The sequence below is a fragment of the Melozone crissalis genome, unplaced genomic scaffold (genome assembly GCF_028551555.1).
Source record: "Melozone crissalis strain CALT ecotype California unplaced genomic scaffold, PUWL_Pcris_2 ptg000023l_1, whole genome shotgun sequence".
Lineage (NCBI taxonomy): Eukaryota > Metazoa > Chordata > Aves > Passeriformes > Passerellidae > Melozone > Melozone crissalis.
In genome coordinates, this window is record NW_026535801.1 from 23,991,398 (window position 1) to 24,007,500 (window position 16,103).

General features: G+C 39.7%; 1 protein-coding gene across 3 annotated transcripts in view; it reads left to right on the plus strand.

The window, feature by feature from the left end:
- The window catches only part of FIGN (fidgetin, microtubule severing factor), a 103,881-nt gene that overhangs the window by 83,657 nt on the left and 4,121 nt on the right, over positions 1 to 16,103 (plus strand). For all 3 annotated transcript variants that reach the window (XM_054277867.1, XM_054277869.1, XM_054277868.1), the window contains one exon: positions 10,619 to 16,103. This exon is cut by the window's right edge and continues 4,121 nt beyond it. In XM_054277867.1, the coding sequence (XP_054133842.1) occupies positions 10,619 to 12,867 (2,249 nt within the window). In that variant the 3' untranslated portion in view covers positions 12,868 to 16,103. The remainder of the gene's footprint in view (positions 1 to 10,618) is intronic.

A 16,103-nucleotide genomic window follows, 5' to 3' on the forward strand; every position in this document is an offset into this window, starting at 1 on the left:
ATTATTGTTATTTAAGCTATCAATAGTACTCAGCTAGTTATTGATACAATCATTGCATGGTTTAGATTTTTGTTGTATCTTGAAAGCTGTTTACAGAAATGGCTAAATTTGTGTGATAGCTGCAAAGGAGTGTGACGTTTTATCAGCTGGGCTCTATAATTTCTTTCTGTTTTTAAAACCAGCACTTTTTTTTTTCTACCCTCTTTTTCTGCTTGTGCACCCTCCCAGTGACACCCTGTATGTCTTTGGACATGGCTTAACTTTTCCTGTTGCAGGATGAATTTTACTTTTTTTTTTTGAGAAAGGAGAACCAACATCTAGTATGACGAGTTAGTCTCTTTTCCTTACCACTCTCTCCAGGAATATGGAAAAAATATCAGCATACACAGAGTTCAATTTCTCAGTTGAGACATTCTCTCTCTGGTGCTTTGCTGCCTGTGTGTCTAAAACATATAAATAGAGAGAGAGAGAAGGAGAGAGAGAGAGAGATTTCTATATTTGTCTATAGAAAATTCCCTGTTCCTCCTTTCCCTGTCCCCCAGATAATTTGTCAAGCCAACTGAACAATCTATATAGTTCCTTTCAAATGCTCAGGAAATAATACAGTAAGTCCCAAACCAAGAGTATGCAAAAAATTGGCTATATTCCATTTTTCAGGAGCTAATTCGGATGCATTTTATTGAGTGAGCAAGAAAGAATCTCTAGAATTTGTGAAATACAGTAATTGAAAGGTTTAAGTGGGGGAAAGATTTATCTCAGCTTAGTTTTTCTAGGATGTCAGTTCTTTGGTTGTGCTTCTGCTTTTAATCTTGTTTCTCTGCTTTGGGGGGAGCAGGAAGGAAAGGCAGGGTCAGCTGCTCGCACAGCCGAGCCGGGGAAGGAGCTGTGCCGGAGCTCTTTTTTCCCTAAGAGCGTGATTAGTGCAGCTCTGATGACTTAGCTTAGGTGTTCCCTACCCTGGGAAGGAAATCTCACCTTCCGTGTGGTAACATCATCCCTTCCTACAACAACATGATCTCCCATGTTGTAATACAGACGTTGTTGTTTGTTTGAGTTTTTAATGGAGACCCCAAATCAGTGTACAGGTTGATAATACAATCCTTGTGCACAGGATCCTCTCCTTGGAAAGGCAGTGCGTGCCAGCAGTAGCTGCTCTGATGCGTAGAGAGAGAAATGTGTGTGATGTGTGTCTGGTACGATGGGAAAAAGGGAGAGAGTGGATGAGCTCTGCTAAGAGCCCCCTGCTCTTAATCCTGGGCCATGTCAGGAGCATTCTAAAGCAGTTTATCTTCATATGTCGTCTTGTATATAAGAAACAACACTAAACCCACCAAAACTCATTTCATATGTAGCTTTTTCCACAGCCTTCAGATCAAAGTTATTTTCTTCAGGCTGGACTAAATTATACACAGGTCCCAGGAGTGAAGGACACTGAATTAATGCACTATGTCAACCAGTCCTGGTTATAGAATATTTTTACTGAAGTGTGAGACGCAACATCTCTTTACTATTTCATTAAAAATTAATGTGCAGATTGCCAAAAAGCATAAATAACATAAACAATTTTTGTGAAAGCTTTGTATACTGTGGACACATGTTAAGGAATTTTTTTTCCTTGAGTATCAGATTACTTCTATATATACATTTAATCAGTATGTGTTCTCATTTAGCTAATTAGCAGAGGTACTCTAATCTGAGTAAAGCAACTGTTCATACCTATCCTACAAGGGTAGGTTTTGAAATAAGTGCTGTAAAAGGAAAGCAGTATTCCTAATTCCAAGCTACAAGATTCCATTGTGCTACTGGCCCATATAAATTTGCTTTTTCACTTATGTTAGTTGAATGTAATGGGTCGAACCTGATTACAATTATTTGAAACTTATTGAAATTGAACTTTACTTTCATGTTTGTAAAACAAATAGAGCTGACTAGATGAATCTCTGGAATTAAACTTTTGTTGCTATACATAAAGCTGTGAAATACATACTTACTTTTTTTAGATATGATGACTGAAAAATATATTAAAATTATATTACCATGGAATTTATACACAGTGCTGCTGTTGTTAATTGAAGGGAAATATATTTTAAATTACTCTTGCTGTCTAAGTTGGTCTTATGTTTTAAAGCAAGGTGATAGCTAACATTTTGGAACCACATGATATAAAAATAATTCAGCATCAGTTAAATCTGTATTTATTGTGCACCCACTTTTTTCAAATAATGTATGTCCCTGTATAGCAGTTTTAACCCCATTTATTCTCATGCACAAGTGCTCACCTGTTATTTACTCACATAAGAGAAGGTCGATACTGCAGAACAAGGGGAGTGCTCTGTTGTGACATAAAACATACATATTCATTAGCTCTGCTGTCCCTTTGGACACGGTGGTATGTCCTGATGATCTTCATTTGGCAAAAGGAAGTGAGCTTAAGAAGGAAATTGTCTTAATGGATTTACGATACATGAGAAAAGGGTTTTAAAAAAGCTTTATTAGTGGCAAGGACCCAAAGCAATAATTCTAAGGGTGAATGAAAGAGTAAAAGGAAATGATTTGCTAAAACATGATTAGTAGCAGAAATGGAAAAATAACAGAATCCAATATTGGAAAATCAGAATTTTCAGATATTAGAGGAGTTTTTTTTTCCTAGAAGCTTTTAGGTCAAGATCCAAATGTTCCATGACAGGCTCCCTAGAAAATTTATTCCTTTTGCCTCTCACTTACTTGCTAAAAAACAAGTTCAGGGTTTTGTGTTTCACCTGCTTCAGCTGATTACGTGAGAAACACGATAAAGCATGAAGGTATTTTGTCTGCTCTGCTTTAAGGATTTGTGTTATGGTCTTTCAAGGTAAATGTGCCTCAAACTCCTCTTCTTGAAGAAAAACCAAATAAAAGGCTACTTCTGCTATTTTGTTGCCTAAAAAGAGAGTATGCATTTTTCTGCATTTCTAAAAGCTTCAGCTGGGTTTATTTGAGCCTTGACATAAGCACTTCAGCGGGAGCACAATCACAGTCCAAGTCTAAAATATTTTTCATTTTCAAATATGCATAAATACTTGTGTCAAGTGACCAAACTCTGTATTCATTCATTATCATATTTTATCATGTGAATATTCTAATTCTCAGAATTACAATACTAGTTATCCTACATCAGTTATATTGATTATCATGTTTATATGGGCATAAATTGCAGATTATGTGGTGTATTAAATCTTTTAAATATACATTATGGCTGTAAGTGTCTGTTCGGATGACTGCAAAAAGTAATTTTTTTCATGTAAGTTATGCTTACATTTGTTTACAGCTATTGTTTTTCTGAGTATTCTCTCAGAAATTATTATTGTCTTATTCATTTGGCACTGACAAAGCATGCTAGGTCCTTTAAAGGCATGGTACTGTTCAGAGCTACTTGATAAAAACAGCTTAAAAATGTAAATCCTGGCCAGAGGAAGCATCATAACAAACTAAAAGGAAATTCAATTATGTTTTTGTTAGTGTGTTTTCTAGTTGGTTTAGAAAAGTGTTATGAGCAAATTAGTATGGTGAAGGCAAACTGACATAATAAAATATTTCAAAGATAAACTGCATTTAATCACAAATATGACCAATCCTCTTCATAGATGGGTTCCAAAGCACATGCAGAAATGGTTTTACGTTTGGTACACGGTGATCGTGCATCAGTGTGATTGCCCAGCAAGGATGTTTTCGTGTCAGGGACTGCTGCTGCAGAGAAACCAGCGCCTCTGAGGTGGGCAGAGGACAGGGAGGTCCCGGGAGTGCCCCAGCAATAGCTGCAGTCCCCACCAGCTGCGGCTGCTGCGAGGCTGGCCTCCAGATCAAGCCTGCTTCTGCTGCCAAAATATGCCAGCATCATCTCTGCACATAGTTTCCCTTTGCTTGCTTGACTATTACTTCTCCTTATTTCTGTTTTTCAGGCCTTTGAAGCTAATGGATCTTCTAAAGGCTGTTTAGCCAGAAATGTCTTTGTGACTATCAAAGGCTGCTTTATGTAAATGGCAGGGAGGGGGCTTGTGGGAAGAGAACTCATTTACTGCAGATGTATTGCAATTTGCTGTTGTAAGGTGTGAAAGTGTGGTTTTAAAAGAATAATCATTTGACAGTATTAAAGTTAGATAATTGGGGTGTATCAGTTTGGAATTAGTTTTTAATTTTGTAATTTCTTTCTTAACCATTCCAGTTTCACATAAAATATGTTGCATTTTTCTTACCGCTTTCATCTTTAAGTGCTGTTGACATATATGTGATCCTCAATATTACTCGTGATTTAAGTGTTTTGTTTTAAAGACTGAAATGCTTTCACTATCTTTGCTAGATGGAAATCACGTCGTAAATACCCTGCCAACAGCGTGCTCCCACTGATATGTAGGGCTTGCATATATAATAAGAGGAAAAACAGACCCCTACTAAGAAAATGCTGAGAGCATTTTCCAGGCCTGTTTTTGTGAGTTTGTGGCTGCCACTTACTGAAAAAAGCTTACAAAGTTGGGACTGTACAGCTGGGCATCTCAGTTGGAGGCTCATCCTCCCAGCGAGTCCTTTGACGTCAAAGGAGTTCCTCATGGACTAGAGCAGAGGTCTTCACTGAGTAATTAGAAAATAAATGTGGGAATCATTTTCTTTCCTTTTTTTTTTTTTTCCTGCAAAACATAATTAGCTCAATCCACTCTTCAAAATCCCTCCTGTTTCCAATTAAGAGAGATCAGTTGCGCTATCTTCAAACAGCTGAAATTACGCTTATTAATAAAAAATTGAGTGTAAAAGAATTGTTTTATCTTGAATTAATTTTTATTATTATGGGACATATGACAGTATACAGTCTTATAAAATATTATCAGATTTAGTATAAATCCAGGGAGCTGTGTGTCCTACATCTTGAACAGCGGTTACAGCATGACTCATTTATTCAGCTCTGCCTCATACTTGAGAAAGACATTAAAATGTGACTTTAGGGCCTGATCCTCAAGGTACTAACACCTTCAGTCTGCACTGGAGTAAGGGGTCTGAGGCGCACTGGAACATTCCTAATGAAACAGGTATTCAAGTCAGTGAGTCTTTTGGCAGAGCCAATCTCCTTGTGTCCACAAGAAGCAAACCTTGGCTAAAATCATTATGATCTGTTGTGGAAATACTCAGTGTCTTGAATAACGGGGAACAGGGCTGAGGGTAGTAGTTCAGTGGGCAGGGACAATTTTTGGGGTCCTAGGCCAAATGTATAAACAATCCAAAGTGATGAAGTTCACATGCACTTTCAAGTCTAGAGAAAAAATGGTTGGTGGTACTTGGAGCTGTGGTTCTGGAGTTGTTTCCTACCTTGCAGCAGTGTGCTCCTAGCTGCCTGCTATGGGCACTTGACAGAAGCATGCATTTGCTTTCACCCCTGGTGCAGTGCAGCCCTTTTCAACAGTGCATTAGGCGTTTGCTCAGATCATGTTTAACAACAGGCCTAAAGTTAAGAACCTGCTTGACTCCTGATGCTTGCAAAGGAAGCTTCAGATTTGTGCTAGGTAGGACCTATGCACTGCAGGGGTGAATGAGGCAGGAAAAGAGAGACCACAAGAAGAGAAGAATTATTTTCTTTTGCCTCAGGTATGTTGAAGGAACAGTTGAAGGCCTCGGATCCAAACTGCAACTTTGGTAGCTGGTTGGGAAGGTTGGTGTACTGCCTTGCTTCCAGTGCCTTGTGCACAGCAACTCCGGGACATTTAGGTTTTTTTCACCAACATCTGTAGAAGTGCAGTGCAATCTCTTCCAGTATCTTCAGAAACCCACAGCTGCATATGATTTAATTTTAGTTTGATTATTTTATTAGAGGTGTGAATAGATGAGAGGTTTACTAAAGTCCCAGTATCCTTTCTCTAAAGCACATTGTTGCTAGGCAAGTTGGTGAGGTGAGACACTGTAAATCCTTTTTGGTGGTATTACCCAGTGTGGTCCTATTTCTGGACCATGTTTCCATGCCTGTTTTCAACAGAAACCCTTGTATTTAAACTGAAAGCAAAGGCTAGTTATTTATCTTTTTTGACAGATATTATCCTGTATTGGGATGAGAAGTTTTGACCTGGTACTGAGGGCACCAGCACTGGGGGTTCTTTGTATGCACAAAGTCATCTCAGCTCCCAGCAGGATCAGGCCCTCTTGGACAGGATGTTGCTTGTTCCTTTTTATGTTTGGATTGCAATGTTAGTTTTTCATAACTCTGGAATTTTTTTCCCTTTTTGTTTGGTTTTTTTCTTTGTTTATTTTTACTTTGAATTAATATAACTGAATATTTAAGTGGCTTTTGGCCATATATGTGCAACTGATGAAGTGTTGTGTATTAGATTTTCCATTTTCAGGCTAAGTGCACAATATTAGAAGGGGAAATATGGTTGAACACTTAGTTTGAAGTAATTCCATAATGAAATTGTAGACTATAATTACTTTAAATGTAATCTGAATAGATCCAACTGTAAGAATTATGGAACAGGAATGTATAGCAAGGCTGTCAGGACAAGGAAAAACAGATACTGCTAAAATAGCCTACACTGCCTATCTATATAATGTATTAAATTTATCTTAAAAGCAATTCTCTGGTAAGTACATACCTGTACTTAAAGAACAGAGCCCTTTCCTTTTGCCTTTTACAGCCCATACTAGCACACTTTACACAGTTCAAAAATGTCGATAGTTCAGAGGATTCCTAAGTTAGCAAAGTGGGGTTTTTTAATGCGTTCAGCCTTGTGTTGTGTCTGGATTTTCAGAAAATTATTAACCAAATACACTATCTGCAACACTGTGGTTTATATCAGAGTTTAAATTACACTAAATAAAAAAAAAATGCAGCCTCTAAATGTGCCCTGATTTACCTGATTTTTGATGTTTATATCAGCATTTGGATTCCTAACAAAAAAAAAAAGCAGAAATATGTATCAGCTCAAACAAAAAGCAGTTAATAAAATACGATTTGAAATATGGAGAGGAAGTGGCTACAAACATTAAGCAATTTGGGGCCGAGGGTGGGCAGAGGGAAGGGGAATGTTTGCATAATTAAAAATTACAACAGCTGCTGCTGCTTCATTTTTTCTCCCAAATCACACATTTGACTTTTGTCAAACAATTTGTGAACTATTATCAAATAGAGTCAAGCCTAGCGAAAGTTTTCTGCTTTTTCAATTAATATCAAATTGAGGAAATGGCTCTTTGTGTCCCCCCAGTCCAGATCATTCCAGCAGACTTCATGTAAATTCAGATTTCTTCACTGCTTACTAATGCAAAAAATATGCTTATGGTTAACTATTAACCTATGCTTCCAAATAACACTAATGATTGCGATGTGCTGGAATAAATGCTCATGTTTCATGGGATGAGAACAGTCCTGTTCTCTTAAGCTTATCTAATCAAAGCCTAATCCTGCCTTTACAGCCTTTGTTAAATGCACTGGTATTTAATATGCATCAATAAATAAACTTTCGATTATTGTTCAGTGAGCATATCCAAAGATAGCATGACAGTGTGAAACTACTGGTCTATCTAGCAATTATTCTAAATAAAGAATGCCAATGATGTGATTTTTTCCCTCCTCTTATAATAGATAATTTAGATTTTCTGACATTCTTTTGCAGCTTCATAATAAGGAAAATAAACTAATCTAGGCAAATAAAATTCAAAGAATTGAATTTTTGCACGATCGAAATACATCATCCCCACTGTGACTATAAATTTAATTATTTTATTTTAAAAACGCATGATGCATTCTAAATAAAAAAGACCAACTGATGAAATTTTTAAAGTGTTTGTGAAAGGTATTTTGAAAAGCTTACAGAGTAGGCAGTGTGTGATGTTGTTGAGCTCTGACCCAGTGCATTCTTTTATCTCTTTATATTGAATAGGCTTTCTTATAGAAGCAGTTAAAAACAATGTGCCAAAAGCATGCTCATTAACTACAGTACAAATACAGCCCTGTCAGGTTCTTTGCTCCGTCCATGTCTATTTTGCCTTCTTTTTCCAAAGTTTCACTGCTGCTTTAGTGCTTTCTTTGCAAAGTCTTTCCCATGGCATCTGTTCGTTAGTATCTAGTGAAACATCAACCTACTCAAGTTTTTCTGCATCTCTGTAATAGAAGCTTTCAGTGTTTTGGTAACCTTATAAGCAAAACATTGCAGAACACAGATAGGTTTTGCTTGTTTGTTGGTTTTGTTTGACTTTTTTTTTTTTTTTTTTTTAATAGGGCAGTGAACTTGCATGCTGTAGTGCAGTTGTACGTTACAGGAACATTAATAATTTTGGGTTTTAAAATAACTTGTGGTATTTCTCATGACATTAGAATCATTTCAGATACTGATTACTGGCAATTATTGCCTCTTGGTGATTTATTCTTCAGATTTCCAGCAGATTTTAACAAAGTGTGATTTCTGGAAACTTCTGATAGTTTCTCATTAAAATTGCATTTTTTAAGTGCAGTTATTTAAATTATTTAAATACATTATTTCTATAATTTCTCCCAATTTCGTTATATACTTACTCCCTCTCAAAGGTAACAGTTGAAACATCAGAAACAATTAGCAAAAAATATTATATTAATGCTAAATGATAGAAATAAATCTGACAAAACCTCAGTTTCAAAGCTGCATTTGTCAAAAGCACTTCTCTGAATTAACTTTTCTAGGATAACTGTATAACTGTTAACAGACATTTTTATCAAGTTGTCAAAGTGTTTGAAAAATGAGAGAGAAAGAGAATGCTCAGGAATGAAAAAATCCACAAGTAATCAATGGCATGCTCAGGGGGAGTGAGATTTACTAGTTGGACTAGTTGTACTAATAAAATATAAGGCTCAATTAAAGGTACTTTGCCATTTTCAGCCTAAATTTAAATGATTTGGTGATTTGCAAATACATGAATCCAAAAAAGAAAAAAGAGAATCCAAATGCAAATGAGTGCAACCACAATAAAATATAATTGCAAATGAATCTGTTGCTTTATTCATTTATTGTGTAATTACTGCAATCCTTCCCACCTTGTTTTCAGTATTTCTTAATCATTAAGTCGGAAGCATGACAGCAGTGCCAGCCCTGGCATGATTCTCTTTGACTAAAACCTTGTAAATTAACACAATTAGCACAGCATCATCCTGCTAATTAACTTCCAGTGTCTAGTGCAGTGGTTTTGCAAACAAGGAAGAGGGAGTCAGAAGGGAATAAACATGCCATTCTGTTACCAAACTGTGTGCTGTGTTAGGTTTAGCTCAGCGAGGCTAAGCTGGCCATGTCAGATGCCAGAGTCAGGCAATGAAGAGCTAAAGGGGTTGGGGAGAGAAACAGGAGGGGGTAGAAGCTGTCAAAATAGACTGCAGTAATTCAGAGGGGAGCTAGTGCCACAGATGCTTCATTTCGACTGGGCCTCCTCCTTATCAGGGAATCTGTGCCAGAGGGCACAAGACTGTTTGCAAAAATCACTTTTGGTAATACGAGAGAGATTAAGGAGGTCTATTTGATACAGCTGTACAAAACCCAGCAATGTGCCTACCATGCGTAGGTACAAGTTGGAGGGGGTTATCTTAATGCTTGTAAATTGCTCTTACCTATTGCAGTGGGTTACAAAGAAGAGGGATAATTCACATCACGTCATTAAAAGATTAATTGCTTCAAAATTACATTTTCTCTTTTTTTTTTTTTTTTAATTATACGTTTGGTTTTGGCTTTGTATTGTTTGTTTCAGGGTTTTTTTATAGCTAGCTGTGGAAGCTACAGAACTTTTAGGGACTTAGCTTCATTTCTTTTTCTTTTTCTTCATCCTTTTTTTTTTCCCCCCAATTTTTTTTCTTTAACCCTCTTTCATTGTACCCTGGAGGCTGTGAAGCAGAGGGGGGGAAGAGAAAGCAAGCAAGGAAACCGACAGACAAGTCATGCTTGTTTTTTTTTTTTTCCAGACCCTCAACAACAGAACTGAGAGGCAGAAAGGAGCCAGTTGTAATTCATACCGAGTTGTAGGCTTTGTGTGATGAAAGCGACAGAGCGCTGCCTGGGAGATTGCTTTGCTGCACTCCACGAAGCAGATTTGAAACTGTCGTGGACCACTTTAGATGAGAGTTGGATTATGGAATGACCTGCTATGTCTGTGTCATATTGTTCTGCACAGGGTGCATTATACTCTGCTAACTAGGTGTTCAGTACCAAATAAGAGAGGTATCCTAGATGTGATCTGTCAGCTGTGTCTCATATTTTTATATTGGTTAAAATATAAAACTGAAACGGGGATGAAAGAGGACAGAGCAGTTGGATGCCTTGTATATTTACAGTGAATCTCCACTCTGAGTGTTTAAAATATACTTAGTTTTGTTTAATTACTTTGAGAGCTACAGCATTACCTATATTTTTTAAAGAAAAAGTTGCCCCCCTACTGAATTGGCAAAAAATTTGTCTATGTGTGGATGTGCCTGTAACAAACCAACCATACCACTTCTTAAGGGCATTACCTTTTCTCTCCTTAAGGACTTGTGCTGTTAGGTACAGTATTTCAGAGCGCTGAAGAAGTTCACAGACTGTATGTTCACGAACTCATTTAAAAACATAAGGAAAAAGCTGAGGTCAGTGTTAACTGTTGTTTCGTACTGCCCTAGGCTTGAAGATGCAGTGGACGCCGGAGCATGCCCAGTGGCCAGAACAGCACTTCGATATCACTTCAACCACCCGGTCCCCAGCCCACAAGGTGGAAGCCTACCGGGGGCACCTGCAGCGCACGTACCAGTACGCCTGGGCCAACGACGACATCTCGGCTCTGACCGCCTCCAACCTTCTGAAAAAGTATGCAGAAAAATATTCCGGGATTTTGGAAGGCCCAGCCGAGCGACCCATTCTCAGCAATTACTCTGAAGCTCCCTCAGGGCTGGTGAATGGTCGGAAGAATGAGAGTGAGCCTTGGCAGCCATCCTTGAACTCGGAGAGCGTGTATCCCATGAACTGTGTCCCAGATGTCATCACCGCCAGCAAAGCTGGGGTAAGTGCAGCCCTCCCTCCCGCAGATGTCTCAGCCAGCATCGGGAGCTCTCCTGGGGTGGCCAGTAACCTGGCTGAACCCAGTTACTCCAGCAGCACCTGTGGAAGTCACACCGTTCCCAGTCTTCATTCAGGGCTCCCATCTCAGGAATATGCCACAGGATACAATGGCTCATATTTGCATACCAGTTACAGCGGCCAGCCAGCACCTGCACTTCCATCCCCTCATCCATCCCCCTTGCACAGCTCGGGGCTTCTACAGCCCCCACCGCCGCCACCACCACCAGCCCTCGTCCCTGGCTACAACGGGACCTCCAATCTCTCCAGTTACAGCTACCCTTCTGCCAGTTATCCTCCTCAAACTGCTGTTGGCCCTGGGTACAGCCCTGGGGGTGCCCCGCCACCCTCGGCTTACCTGCCGTCAGGAATCCCTGCTCCAACCCCTCTGCCCCCAACCACTGTCCCCAGCTACTCCTACCAGGGCCACGGTCTGACGCCAATCGCGCCGTCTGCCCTGACAAACAGTTCAGCCAGCTCTCTCAAAAGGAAAGCTTTCTACATGGCAGGGCAAGGAGAAATGGACTCCAGTTATGGAAATTACAGCTATGGCCAACAGAGATCTACACAGAGTCCAATGTATCGAATGCCAGACAACAGCATTTCAAATGCAAACAGAGGGAATGGTTTTGACAGAAGTGCTGAAACATCATCCTTAGCATTTAAGCCAACGAAGCAGCTAATGTCCTCTGAACAGCAAAGGAAATTCAGTAGCCAGTCCAGTAGGGCTCTAACACCCCCATCCTATAGTACTGCTAAAAACTCACTGGGTTCGAGATCAAGTGACTCGTTTGGGAAGTATAGCTCCCCAGTAATGAATGAACACGGTGACGAGCACAGGCAGCTCCTCCCTCACCCAATGCAAGGCCCGGGACTTCGTGCAGCTACCTCATCCAACCACTCTGTGGACGAGCAACTGAAGAATACTGACACACACCTCATTGACCTTGTTACCAATGAGATTATCAACCAAGGACCTCCCGTGGACTGGAGCGACATTGCTGGCCTAGATCTAGTAAAGGCCGTCATTAAGGAGGAGGTTTTATGGCCAGTATTGAGGTCAGATGCATTCAATGGACTGACTGCTCTACCTCGGAGCATCCTTTTATTTGGACCTCGGGGAACAGGCAAAACATTAATGGGCAGATGTATAGCTAGTCAGCTGGGGGCCACGTTTTTCAAAATCACTGGCTCTGGCCTTGTCACAAAGTGGTTAGGGGAAGGAGAAAAAATTGTCCATGCCTCCTTCCTCGTGGCAAGGTGTCGCCAACCCTCGGTGATTTTTGTTAGTGACATTGACATGCTCCTTTCCTCTCAAGTGAGTGAAGAACATAGTCCAGTAAGTCGGATGAGAACCGAGTTCCTTATGCAGCTGGACACTGTACTGACTTCTGCTGAGGACCAAATAGTAGTAATTTGCGCCACGAGTAAACCAGAAGAAATTGATGAATCTCTTCGAAGGTACTTCATGAAACGACTTTTAATCCCACTTCCTGACAGCACAGCGAGACACCAGATAATAGTACAACTGCTCTCACAGCACAATTACTGTCTCAATGACAAGGAGGTTGCACTGCTTGTCCAGCGCACAGAAGGCTTTTCTGGACTAGATGTGGCTCACTTGTGTCAGGAAGCCGTGGTGGGCCCGCTCCATGCCATGCCAGCCACAGACCTTTCAGCCATTATGCCCAGCCAGTTGAGGCCAGTTACATATCAAGACTTTGAAAATGCTTTCTGCAAGATACAGCCTAGCATATCTCAAAAAGAGCTTGATACATACGTTGAATGGAACAAAATGTTTGGTTGCAGTCAGTGATGCTACTTAAAAAAAAAGTAATGAATGTTGGCACACACAGAATCTGCTACATAGGGGTAGAGAACCCTTTTCAGTAGTGTTAAAATTGCAAAGGGTACTGGGAAGACTACGATTTACCTTGCCTCTAAAGAGCCAGGGTATACTTGAAGGAAAAGTGCATCAAACAAGAGCTGCTGATCTGAAAAAGCCACACATGACAGAAAGCGCATGTTGATGCTCAGTTCTGTTCAAGCTAGACAATACTCACCAAGGAGCAAGGTGCAAGTGGGTTGATTTCAGAAGGACATGAACCCTGTGTGTTGATTCCATTCTGCTGTTCTTGAGATTTAGTTGCTGTCAAGTGCCTGAAGTGGTGCTTTATTTTTTGTTTGCCTCACAATTACATTGGTGGCATGTGCTAATATAAAGAGCTTTAACTTCAAACATTATTGGACTAAAGAGATGAACGGTTGTGTTGCGACAGAGAGCCAGATTTTTGCTATTCTAAGAGCAACAGTATTCCTCAATCCTGTCTGTTCTGTGGTGTTAAACTAAGAACAGGTAAAACAGGGTAATGATAATCTGGACCTTAATTTCTGCAGTTCATTTCTTTTAATGTTCTGTCTGCAAAAACTCAGGAAAGTGATTGTGATTTGTACAGTACCTCAAAGGAATGTGTTGAAAGCACTATGTACTGCTGAGAGTTATAGGCTAGGCTTCAATGTTACTTTATATTAAATATGTATGTTTACCTCAACAATTGGAATATGGCAAGGAAAATTACTTTGAATGTATCCAGGAAAAAACTAAAGCGTGATATGACTGAAGCTTTACAGTTTTTAAAAATAGAAACAGAAGCGTTTCCCAGTGTTCAGGAATGGTTCTTTTGCCAATTTCTCACATCAAACCAGAGCAGAATGATTTTTCTTGTTGGTAAACTGTAAGAGTTTTCAGCATATTGCTCCTTGATAATAAGGTGATACAGTCTTTAGAAGGTGCATAGATGATTGAAAGAGCCACTTAATTGGTTTATGTTAGCATCTGAAACAGTCAAACGTAAGATTTGGTAGGATTCCGAGAGGCAAATTACCTTAAGCTGTGACGGCTGGCCTTTGTTGCATGGCTCCAGTCATAGTTTTGAGGCTATTTTGGTGAAGCTGTAGGGAGTGGAATCAGTGTAGGTTGCTGGCAGAGCTATGGGTTGCAGAGCTGTTTATAGCAGTGCAGTGGACTGTGACCAAACAAACAGTACAAATAATAAAGCAAAACTGAACCCTCAAAGTACATTTACTTCCCTTCCCAAACTGTAAAGTTGAGTTTTTGTTGTGTACGTATGGCTTCATTGTCCTTAATGCAATCTTCATTTAGCATCCATTAGAAATCTTTCAGGCTGGAGTGTACCCACCATTATTTCTACCTCAGTTTTGTTACGTTTCTCTTGGAAAGCAAAGTAAGGAATAGGGCAAAAACCACCATCAACACAAGTCAGATTACATTAGGAATGCAAACCTGCTAAACAAGTTTCAGAGAGCTGCTGTTTTTTCCCCTGAAGTCAAGTTTTTCTCTGTGTTAGTGCTTTTTCCCCCTTCCTTTTTCCTCCCCCAAATATACATATTCTGGTGTCTTCCTTCTGGAAAGACTAGCTGGCATGTGTGGCATTTTGCTCAGTTCTCCCCCACCCAGCCCCCCTTTCTTTTTATCCTTTAATGCTTTCCGTGCAACTCTTTTGGTGACAGCTGACTGATGTTGGGTAATATCTCTGAGCAAGAGCAGTGCGTGTTGCAGCTGCCCAAAGCCTCTGCCATCACATGAACAAAACAGCCTTGCTTTTTTGAATGTATTTTTTGTTTGTTTACTTTTAGAAAACAGTAACAAAACTGTTGCAAAGCACTGGCATTTAATGTTTCTCTTAAGTAATGTACGTCAAGACCATTAAATAAATGCACTGAAAAGCCCCAAGAAGAGAGATACCAATCTGTTACTAGGTCATGTTTGTCTTCTCAAAAATTGTACAGACCTTGTCCATTCTGTTAAATCAATGGAGACATTTAGCGTTCAGAAAGCTAACGAGGGATTTTGTGATATTGCTGGAAATTTATGACTCTTGATTATTACTTTCTTTATTTTTCTTTTAAGATATATATATATATATTTAGATAGAACATGCTAAAAACAGAGCAAATAAACCAAAATCTAATTTAAGATGGATTCCTGGCAAACATTTTGTCTATCTAAAACGTTATGTTTTAAGCATAAAAGTACCATTTTTAAAACAGTGCCTTTCATTAAGGATATAGAAAGTAAGACTTAAGTACATCACCTGCTTTTCTTCTTTTTTTTTTTTTTTTTTCAACAGCAATTACAGTCTATGATCCTTGTTATGACCCAGTCTTTCTGCTTCCCCAAACCTCCACAGACTGCTTCTTCACCCGGTCTCATTCCACCATCCTCATATTTGGGAGATGCTGATGTCCCCATTAGCTGTAGGTTCACACTCATCACACTGGCGAGTACACTGTTGCAGATTGCTGACCCAATTTCTGTCCTAGACATTGCCTTTCATATCTGCTATTGAGCTGTGCTCATTTAAAAGGCTCAGATAAGTTTTGATAAACTCTTTCTCCCGACTATACTCCTAACAGATTTTTTTGCAGCTTGTAAAATGAAAACTATGCACAGTGTTTTTTTTCCTGCTCTTTTTATCCTGTAGCAAAACCAAAAGCAAACAAAATTATAGACAGTCCCTTTGGCTTCCAGCTTTAAGTCATTCTCTTTGAAAAGTCACTCTGGGAAATGGATTTTTCAAATGTTAACCAAAGTGAGAAGCAGGCAGAAGCTGAAATGGTGTGAAAGATGCAGGTTCCACACACACATGCTCACATTGTCCAGGTCTCAATTCAGCTTTGGGGCAGCAGAAGTGCAAAACTTCACTCTGTCACAGCTGTTGTGGAGGAAGGAAAACAGAGCCAGATTGCTACCCAAATCTTTCCTTATCAGCAGCTGTCCTGGTATAGTTTTGGGAGGGTGCCTATTGAATTTGGTGAGAGCTTGGCCAGGAACTGCTAACAGGAGGTACCTCAACCCTTCTTCAAGCTTGGTTTCTGGCCAGTCCTTTGATGGAATTCAGGCCTGAGCTGGCTAAATTCCCTGCTGTGTCCTGTCCTTCTTATTGCTTTCCTTCCTTCTCCCCCACATTCAGCCCCTGTTTTTTCCCTAGTGAGCAGGTTTTGGCAGGCTGCTGGTCCTTCACCCTTCTC